The 10,705-nt window shown below is 40.7% G+C and overlaps 1 protein-coding gene across 1 annotated transcript; it reads left to right on the forward strand.

Annotated features, from left to right (window-relative positions):
* Positions 1-393: 393 nt before the first annotated feature.
* LOC133830248 (amine oxidase [copper-containing] zeta, peroxisomal-like) lies at positions 394-5,593 on the forward strand. Its single transcript, XM_062260182.1, has 12 exons — positions 394-1,031; positions 1,411-1,520; positions 1,632-1,937; positions 2,156-2,268; positions 2,341-2,671; positions 2,765-2,980; positions 3,075-3,311; positions 3,661-3,846; positions 4,079-4,219; positions 4,319-4,587; positions 4,775-4,856; positions 5,257-5,593. Exons 1-12 carry the CDS (start codon positions 767-769, stop codon positions 5,386-5,388), a joined length of 2,388 nt encoding a protein of 795 aa, XP_062116166.1. The 5' UTR covers positions 394-766; the 3' UTR covers positions 5,389-5,593.
* Positions 5,594-10,705: the final 5,112 nt, after the last annotated feature.

Genomic DNA, 10,705 nt, shown 5'->3' on the forward strand with positions numbered 1-10,705 from the left:
TTTTTTTGTACCCACTAACGTGTTAATTTTCATTAAATATGATAGCATTATTTTCAATAACACCTCACAATCACATTACCCCGTCATAATATTATATTAACTCACGTAACAAAAATAAAATAAAATAAAAATAGATTGTGTAGTGTAAACTATTGTTAGCTTCCACGCCAAATTTTATAACTAAATAAAAATATTGTTTTTTTTAATAAATTTGTCATGCCAGATCATTATCTCATGATTTTGATAAAAATAAGGATTTTATCAACATAATTTGAAAATTTAAATTTAAATTAAAAAAAAGGAGAGAAATATAAAAAAAAAAAGGCCTCAAGTGAGAGTAATGCACGTGTAGTCTCCCCTATAAAACCCGTCTCTTCGTTTCTTCTTCACCTCTGTCTATAACCAGTGAATCAAATCTCTCTCTCTTTCTCCTTTTTCGTCCTTCGCTCACGTTTTTCTTTCTCTCTCTCTTTTCTCCTTTTCTCTCTCAGAGTTTCAGAACAGAAAGCAAATCATTCACATTTCAATCTAAGCCAAACCCTAGCTCGGTGATCGTCGAAGTTAGTTACAAACTTTTCTTCTCGATTTTCTTGGAAAGAGTTTCTTTTGAGATTTTCTCGCTGGTTTTCGCTTTTTCTCGGGAGTTTTTTTCCTTTCGCTGGCGGAACCACGCAGCGTTTAAAGGTGAGAGAGACTTGTGCTGTATGTCAGTGGATTGTATTGAGACTTATTTCGGTGGAATTGGCGAGCTTGCGAACCCATTACAATGGCCCCAGCTTCGCAAAAGACGACGGGTGGTTCTTCTCCCTGTTGCTTCCCATCCTCCGATTCTGCTCCCATTCACCGTGACGCCACCGCCTCCTCCCTTGTTGCTGTCTCCGCTGCTCCAGCCAGTGACGGCGCTGTCGTTTCGGCTAATGCCGTTCAGGATTGGACTATATCCTCCACCGACCTACGCGATGATCAGCGCACAAAGAAGATCGCTATGTCCTCCTTGATTTCCGAACCTTCCACCACTCTTTCAACTAAAGGTTTTCTTTTGCTTTTTCTCATTATTTATCTCCAAAAAGAAAAAAGAAAAAGAAATCAATCTACCTGCTTGATTTATTTATTTTTAATCTCTGAAATTTGGAAAAAATTCATCGTTGTTGATGAATACCGTTTGGTTTTCTTTGATAGTGTTGATATGGCTCTTTTACATCTATATTTTATGATGTGTTTTGTTCTTTTTATCATAGTTATTGTTATTTTTTATTCTAAAAAAAGTGGAAAAAGAAAAAAAAGAATAGTTTAAAGCTTGTTAGTTCTGGTGGTATAGTTGATAATGGTGCACTTTATTTGTTACTTTTATTAAATAGTAATGCATATGCCGAATTTGATTGAATTAGTCTGTTCAATTGGTTGCTGTAGGGATCCCAATCATGTTAAGAGCTCAGTCGAGCCATCCTTTGGATCCTCTTTCCGCAGCTGAGATCTCAGTGGCAGTTGCGACGGTCAGGGCAGCAGGAGCCACCCCTGAGGTTTGTGAATTACACAATGCCTTGTTTGCTTAAGAATTTATGTTTTAGCTATCTTTTTCTTCTTGGTAGGTAATATTTGTATGTTTAAATGTCTATTCTTTTTAACTACAGGTCAGAGATAGTATGCGCTTTGTTGAGGTGGTTCTGCTTGAGCCAGATAAACATGTTGTTGCCTTAGCAGATGCATATTTCTTCCCACCTTTCCAGCCGTCATTGCTTCCAAGAACAAAAGGTGGACCTGTGATTCCCAGCAAGCTCCCTGCAAGGCGAGCTAGACTTGTTGTTTACAACAAGAAGTCGAATGAGACAAGCACATGGATAGTCGAGCTCTCAGAAGTACACGCTGCAACTCGTGGAGGGCACCATAGGGGAAAAGTGATTTCCTCACAAGTAGTTCCGGATGTGCAGCCTCCCATGGTAATGATCTTTTCATTCCATTTTGTTTTGTATCATAAGTTTATTCACTTACAAAATACAAAGCATGAATAAAGTAAAAGGCTTATTTATGTTCCTATTTCATAGCTGGTGTATTGCAGATTAGCACGTGTACTAAATGATTTGTAGTTGCACAGTTCACGTTTTTGTTTTTTGCTTGTTTATTTTTTCTTCTTCTCATGTTTCCAACCCAACTTCAGGATGCTGTGGAATACGCTGAATGTGAAGCTGTTGTGAAAGACTTCCCTCCTTTTAGAGAGGCTATGAAGAAGAGAGGTATTGAAGACATGGATATTGTGATGGTTGATGCCTGGTAAGTTAAGTTGCTACCGTCTTGGAGGTTCCATTTCAACAGCATGCTAATTATTGTCTTCACATGTCTCAGGTGTGTTGGCTATCACAGTGATGCTGATGCTCCTAGTCGTAGGCTTGCTAAGCCACTGATATTCTGTAGAACTGAAAGTGACTGCCCTATGGAAAATGGTTATGCAAGGCCAGTTGAGGGAATTCATGTAGTTGTTGACATGCAAAACATGGTGGTGATAGAGTTTGAAGACCGCAAACTGGTACCCTTACCTCCTGCCGATCCTCTGAGGAATTATACTCCTGGTGAATCAAGAGGTGGTGTTGATCGAAGTGATGTGAAGCCTTTACAAATTATTCAGCCTGAAGGTCCAAGCTTTCGTGTCAATGGGTACTTTGTTGAGTGGCAGAAGGTAATTGTTTTAGATTTTTATTTATTTTATTTTTTGTGAGTTTTTGCTCTATCTGCGTTAATAAGAAATCTTATTTTATTTGTTTGCTGGCAGTGGAACTTCAGGATTGGATTTACTCCCAGGGAGGGTTTAATCATATATTCTGTGGCCTATGTTGATGGTAGTCGAGGGAGAAGGCCTGTAGCCCATAGATTGAGTTTTGTGGAAATGGTTGTGCCGTATGGAGATCCAAATGACCCACATTACAGAAAAAATGCTTTTGATGCAGGGGAGGATGGCCTTGGTAAAAATGCACATTCTCTTAAGAAGGTATGAGGACTATTATTGAGTGCTTATTATATTTGACTTTGCATCTCACTTTCTCTTTTACTGAATCCAAAGTGATCTGAAATTACCAACACAGGGATGTGATTGTTTGGGCTATATCAAGTACTTTGACGCCCACTTCACAAATTTCACTGGAGGTGTTGAAACTATAGAGAACTGTGTATGTTTGCATGAAGAGGATCATGGACTTTTGTGGAAACATCAAGATTGGAGAACTGGTTTAGCTGAAGTTCGAAGGTCTAGGCGTTTGACAGTGTCTTTCATTTGCACTGTCGCTAATTATGAGTATGGATTCTTCTGGCATTTCTATCAGGCAAGTTAAACACCCCAATGTTTGATATATATTAACAGTGTAATGTGTTTAGTGAGGCTATTATTAGCATGTGTCTACTTGACCTTGATCACTTCTGAAGTTGAAGAATCTTCTAGACTATACAGAATAAAATGATCACCAGAGGTTCTGCATGACACATGATTGATCATGGACTATACATTGAAATTTTCTAATGTACAGTTCCAGGATATAATTTTGTTTTTACTTTCCATTCTACATTTCCACGAACCACTACTTGCACTTGTTTTCTTGTTCAGCTTAAGCTTTGCAGGAAGATTCTAAACCATGCAGTCAGTTTCATTGACATGCAAGTTACATGATATTGCAGGATGGGAAAATTGAGGCAGAAGTTAAACTTACTGGCATACTTAGTTTAGGAGCACTCCAGCCTGGAGAATTTCGAAAATATGGTACCATGATTGCACCTGGATTATATGCGCCAGTTCATCAACACTTCTTTGTTGCTCGTATGGATATGGCTGTTGACTGCAAACCTGGTGAAACTTACAATCAGGTAAACTGCTGTTACTATGAATTTAAAATACCCCAGAGCTGTCTATAGTTTGTGGTAAAATATTTTGTCTTTTTAGGAGCCCTTATAAGTGAAAAATGCAGCAACTCCTTGTTTGTGCAATCCTTCAATTTTTTTGTATACATGTATATGAAGTTTTATATCAGATTGTGTTCTGATAATACAGACAGAATGCTTTCTTACCATTATTTCCCTTCTCTAAATATTTTTGTAGGTCGTAGAGGTGGATGTTAAAGTAGAAGAACCTGGGGAGAACAATGTTCACAATAATGCATTCTATGCCGAGGAAACACTTCTTAGATCTGAATTAGAGGCAATGCGTGACTGTAACCCTTTGGCTGCTCGCCATTGGATTGTAAGACATCCTTATTTGGCTCTGTTCATTCTTATTTGTTTCTGTTACTAAATAGTTTTAAATGTGCTGACTGACAATATATACCATCTGATATGTCAGGTAAGGAACACCAGAACTGTTAATAGGACTGGACATTTCACAGGCTATAAGCTAGTGCCTGGTTCAAACTGTTTGCCATTGGCTGGTCCTGAGGCCAAGTTTTTGAGAAGAGCTGCTTTTTTGAAGCATAATCTTTGGGTTACTCCATATGCACGTGGTGAGATGTATCCCGGGGGAGAGTTTCCAAATCAAAATCCCCGTGCTGGAGAAGGTCTGGCCACTTGGGTTAAGAAAAACCGATCATTGGAGGAGACAGATATTGTTCTTTGGTTAGTTTGTCTACCATCCCCTTCCTCTCTCTGGCTAGGGTGTTACCTTGTAGCGATTTCCAAACTATTGTATTTATAGAAGACCCACACCTTTAATCAAATTTAGTCTTTTTTAATCAATTATTATTATTATTATTTTAAAATTTTGTTTTCTTCTACTGACTTACAAGGGACTGTTAAATTGCAGGTACGTGTTTGGAATCACACATGTTCCTCGGCTGGAAGACTGGCCTGTCATGCCGGTGGAGCGCATTGGCTTTATGCTTATGGTAATCCATCGTCAACAACCTTATTGCTTCTATCATGAGCACGGTCGTTGAATTTCCATCCTTTTCACTTGCATATGCATAAATACGTTCTTATCACCTAGGATAGAAATATAGATGAAAATTGTCGACACTTGTTGCAAAAGTGGATATATTATTTATACTTCACTGACATTTTATTGATAATAATAACTTCATGATATTTTGGAAAAAGTGCACTTTGAGCTACCAACATCGTGTTTTACTGATGCTATTAAGGAAAAGTATTGTTTCTGTATCATACAAGTCCAAACTCGACAAAATTGACAACATTTTCTATGAACTATTATTTTATCAACAAAACTTGTTTAATTAGCGTGGATGCTGTTTATCTGATGTTGTTCCTTTCCGTCTCTGTGTGCAGCCTCACGGTTTCTTTAACTGCTCGCCGGCTGTTGACGTCCCGCCAAATGCATCCGAGTTGGATACCAAAGAAGACGGCAAAGATGCTGGAGTTGTGAAGCCAATTCCGAATGGGCTATTGTCAAAACTTTGAAGAGATGTCTGTCACTATACTTTGCACTACTAGCAACATCTCAGATTCCCTTTGTTTGTTTAGTTTAGTTGTGTTTGACTTTTGAACTTAGGGTCACACCAGATGTGGTGATCTCTTCTAGAATTTGTTTTTCCTGTTTCGTTTACAACTTAATTTGGCCCGTCTTTTATGAATAAAATCGAACTGGATTTGCTTTCAACTTAAATCATTATCTTACCCGTGAATGATTTGCTGTTTGGAATTGTGCCAGGAATATTTGCTTTCCGAAAAGGGTATGACGTGTTATATAATTTGAAAAGTTAAAAGATTACAGAAGAGTTTTCTAGATTCATTAATTCCTTTCTTTTGGAACTTCTTGGAATTCATTCTACGACACCTTTTTTTGTTTGTTTTTTTTTTTAAAAATCATGTGGATCTTAAGCTACCACATCAGATAATGTTGAAAAATGACCTGGCTAAGTAAACTCTTTTCCACACATTTTGCACATTAAAAAATTGTTGAATTTTCAAGCTTCCAGATGTAGTAGTACTAGCTGTTTCGAGTGGATTTTGTACGCTTTACAATTTATAATTTCAATATGTGGAATGGATGGATTCAGGCCTTAGATTTCAGCCTAGTTAAGTACACTTATTCTCAGCCTAGTTATCATAAGACCCTCTTATTATTATAATTATTATTACTGAATAATTTCATGCTTGACCAAGACTGGACTCTCTCGTAACCTCAGCCTTAGTCCGTACCCCCTTTGAATTGAATAGATATTTGATTTTTGGTTGGTTGTGATGTTTGTGACTTTAGACCATTATTCTTATGCCTTATGCTTATTCACTTGTTAATTGTTCTTGAAACTTGCTCATTGATTTTTTTGGATTCAAATTGCTGATAATGGACATACATGAGAATAAGGGTGTACTTATAAACCATTCTTATATTTATTATTAACTTTGCTGCCGGTGACCCCACTCAAGGCAGGGGCACACTATAAACAAAGCATTTCATTAACAATAGGGGCAAAATCTCATCTAATACAGCAAGTCCCATAAACTAAAAAGCAAGCAAAACTGATAACAGAGAATTCTTTTTGATTTAATGTCACTTCGGGACAAATAAAAATAATAACACACGCAAGTTGGCTGCAGAATGAGTATCTTGGGACTCTCTGTGGTATCAAAGTATCTATTTCACCCAGTAAAAAGAGTCTCTATACCTTAGCTTTGATTATTTTACTGGATATAATTTGATGGAACTGCTACTCATACACGCAATAAAATTATATTCACTAATATGTCCTCATTTATATGACATTTTTCTAATCACACACGATTAAGAAAAAAAATATGTAAAGGCTGAGCATTTTTATCATAAAGGAACGCCTTAGTGGGAATTTGCCAAATCATGCATAAAAATCCAAACGAAGCAAGTCACCAAAGCACATAATTCCAAATAGCTAACCACTTTACTCTCGAGTAATACAAGAAATAAAGTAGTATGATTTTGAATTATACATTTGTTTACCCAAAACGACCCAAGATGACGTGGCAAGATTGACCTATGCGTGACAAACACATGGCGGCTTTAAATGAATATATCCTGCTCGGCCATCGGCCAGAAAGTTATTGGTTTAACAAACATCATACTTATGTGCGACCAACCTGGTGGCATACTTTCCCTTATTTATGCAGTTCTATAATTATGCATTAATTGTAATTTCTTTTATTACCTAGATACGTAAGTCTTAATTGTAATTAAGGTCTACTGGCCTATGTAACCTTATTGAGCCTATAAATAAGAATCAAATGGCTCAAGGAAAGGGACTTTTGACTTTTCAATCTTTGAATTCTGAGAAAAATTAGTGTGATTATTCACCGAAGTTGTAATTCTCCCGGGGCTTGTGAAACTCATGAACCCTAGTTCATTGATCACAGTATTAAGAATCTACATCAACAAGAACACTAAGTGGACGTAGGTCATTATCATCCAATTGGGGCTGAACCACTATAAGTCATTTGTGTCGTTTACTTTTCCATTTGAATTTCTTTTGGTTTTCATCTCCTTTTATATTGTTTATCTGACTCTGTGTCGTTGAAAAATTTGGGAGTCAACATTTTGGTGCTTTCATTGATAGACGAATTCTAGACTGTCAAGAAAATCAAATGGCTAAAACATCCAGGAAGACGGGACTGACTTTTGGCGCGACATCCACTCAACCTCCTCCACCAAATGTGGCTGAAGATGAACCACAGTTAGATTTTGAAGAAGAGGAAATGGATTCTGAAACCCTGAGGACAACACTGAGTGTGTTGCAAGAGGAGTTGGCCAATCAAGAGAATGCGGCTAAGACGTTGGCATTGCAGCAGAGGGAAATCGAACGTCAACGCCAAGAGTTGAATGAGCGGCAGGCGGACATGGATCGTCGGAAAAGAGATGCCACTGCCGCCCTGGAAGCAACCATTCAGTTGGCCCGAGGACAAGCTGCCCCGACTTCTCAGCCGGATCGGCCACCAAGTGCACCACCACAACAAGGCCCAAACCCAAGTCCTCCGCTTCAGCCGGCAAACTCTCAAAGGCCGGAGCAACCGTCTGCTGTCAACAGGATATCCCATTTCAGGATCCTGAGCAGTAGCCACCTTCTTGCGCTGGTCGAGATAATCCCCAGCGTCAAAGGCAGAATAGGGTCGGGCAGTCTCCCCGAAGCCCTAGACGCCCAACGGCTGATGAGCCAAATCCACCGAGCAGGGGGCAACGTCCTTCTGCTAACAGAAGGCACGCCGAGTCAGGATTTGCGGTTAGGGGCCCCCCACGACATAATAATGCCCGGGGACCCACTGACCAACGCAGACCTCCCCCTGATGCTCGAGAGATGCCAGTTAGAGGAGGAAATAGTGCGACCAGCCGGTCGCGTCATAGCCAGTCACGTTTCAGAGACGGCCACGATTACAACGAAGCTGATTCCGGTAGAGGGAATGCTGGTCGAAGGCAAGGAGAAAGGAACCCCCCATCAAGAGAAAATAGGCCTGCGAGCCAAAACGTTGGGGGCAGCCTAACATTTTTGATCAGTTGGGCGCCAGCGAGCAAAGACGCAGAGATGACGACTTAAGGGATGTGCTCAACGACAGGCGCGAAAGGCACGATGAGTACGCTCCTCCGGCACTAGTTGCCCCAACGATCCCAGACGCTGTACAGGCTCAGATCGATGCACTAAATCAGGCCGTCCAACAACTGGTGGGGAGCCGAACATCCCATATCGAGTATGATCGGAGAAGAGGCACTCCATTCATACAAAGAATAGCTATGGAAGAAACCCCCAGCAAGCTTAAGATGCCAGTATTGCCCAACTTCGATGGATATGGGGACCCAGTATCTCACATAAATAAGTTCGAGACACAAATGGACATCCAGAAGGTGTCAGATGATGCTCGCTGTAGGATCTTTCCGGCCACCCTATCTGACACCGCTTAGGAGTGGTTTTTTAAATTCCCTCATGCCAACATAGTGTCATGGGAAATGTTTGTGAAGGAATTCTACAGGCAGTTTTATGCTGGTCGTGTTCACCGAACTGAAGCCAACCAGCTGGTTGAAATATGCCAGAAGGAGGGAGAATCCTTAAAGGAGTACGTCTAGTGTTTTATGCGAGCAACAACTGGAGCTAAAATAGTTAGTGATGAAGGGAAAATGATGGCCCTTACTGCTGGAGTGAGGTGCCACTCTCCCCTCTGGAACAGTTTAAGGAAGAATGGGGTAAAGAGTACCCAGGAATTCCTTGATCGAGCAGACCGGTACATTAAGCTCGAAGAGGCAATTGCCAACGAAGGGAAGTCGCCTACAAAAGACAAGGGACCAAAAGAAGATCCCGCTAGAGACGCCAACGAATCAGATAAACCCAATGGCAATGTCAAAGGCAACGGGAACGGTAAAAATGGTGGAAAAAGGGCGAACAATGAGCCGTCGACGTCCGAGAACAAGCGCCCTAAGATAAACAGGTACGAGCCAAGGTTCACCAACTATACAACCTTTGTTGAAAGCAGAGCGGAGGTGTACCAGGCGACCAGCTCCAATGTCCCTTACAAGCGACCAGCGCCTATAAGGAAGGATATCTCCAAGAGAGATACAACGAAGTTTTGTCGTTTCCACAACGACTATGGTCATGACACTAATGAGTGTTACCAACATAAAGATGAGATTGAGTTCCTTATTAGAAAAGGACACCTGAGGAGATACGTACGAGCCACCGGAGGTTCTCAATGAGAGGCTCAAGGAGGCAACGAGCAGGCGCCTGTACGCCAACGTTCGCCACCTTTATAGCCAACTCCTATGGCAGGTACATGGCTAACCATATGTGGTGGTCCACATCTTGCAGGAGATAGTGGGAAGGCAAGGGAACGATACACTCGGACCTTATGCCACAACCAAGCATCAAAATGTTGAATGTGGAGGAACGAACTCCCAAAAAAGCTCGAATAGAGGAAGATCTAATAACTTTCTCTGAGCTTGACGCTCAGCATGTACGATTCCTTCATTCACACCCTCTGGTCGTGGACATCTAGATGGCCAACATGATGGTTAAGAGGGTGTTAGTTGACACAGGGAGCTTAGTGAATATCTTGTACAAATCTTCATTAGAGAGAATGAAATTGTCAGCAAAGGACCTAGAGCCATGCAGCCAAACTATTTATGGTTTTTCTAGCGAAGGGCTCTCGCCAACAGGGTCGATTAGGCTTCCGGTTATAGCTGGGACTGCGCCTGCGAACAAGACATTACTCACTGCATTTATAGTAGTTAATTGTCCTTCTGCGTACAATGCTGTGATTGGAAGACCCATTCTGGTCGACCTGCGAGCTATGACCTCAGTCTGACACCTCGCCATGAATTTCCCAACTGAGGCGGGGGTAGGATGCATGTTGGGGAACCAGAGAGAAGCGAGGGAATGCTATAATTCCTCAATTACTAAGGCAAAGAAAGATAGATCGAGGGAAGTCACCGAAAAAGAGTTGCTGTTGGCCGATGAAATACAAGCCCAACCAGGTGAGTGCGTCACCAAATAGGGTGTTGCCCAAAGTGAGGATAGGAATTTAGATCCTCGCTTTGGGGATTTTGATGAGGAAGTAGGACCAATCGAGGACCTTGATGAGGTCCAACTCGATGAGACAGATCTGACTAGGGTTGTGAAAGTCGGTAACACTTAGAGACAATAACAAAACAAAAGCTGGTGGAATTTTTGAAGAAAAACCAAGAAGTCTTTGCCTGGTCGCATAAAGATATGGTTGGAATTGACCCAGCAGTTACCAGCCATGTCCTAAACATAGATAAAAGTTTTCC

This window comes from Humulus lupulus, chromosome 4 (assembly GCF_963169125.1).
Source record: "Humulus lupulus chromosome 4, drHumLupu1.1, whole genome shotgun sequence".
Lineage (NCBI taxonomy): Eukaryota > Viridiplantae > Streptophyta > Magnoliopsida > Rosales > Cannabaceae > Humulus > Humulus lupulus.

Excerpts from the sequence above, each read along its gene's own strand:
- LOC133830248 (XM_062260182.1), top strand. The coding sequence starts at position 767 with ATGGCCCCAGCTTCGCAAAAGACGACGGGTGGTTCTTCTCCCTGTTGC. Across the intron at positions 2,269-2,340 it reads ATTGTGATGGTTGATGCCTG|GTGTGTTGGCTATCACAGTG; the intron begins GTAAGTTAAGTT and ends CACATGTCTCAG. Across the intron at positions 3,847-4,078 it reads CTGGTGAAACTTACAATCAG|GTCGTAGAGGTGGATGTTAA; the intron begins GTAAACTGCTGT and ends ATATTTTTGTAG.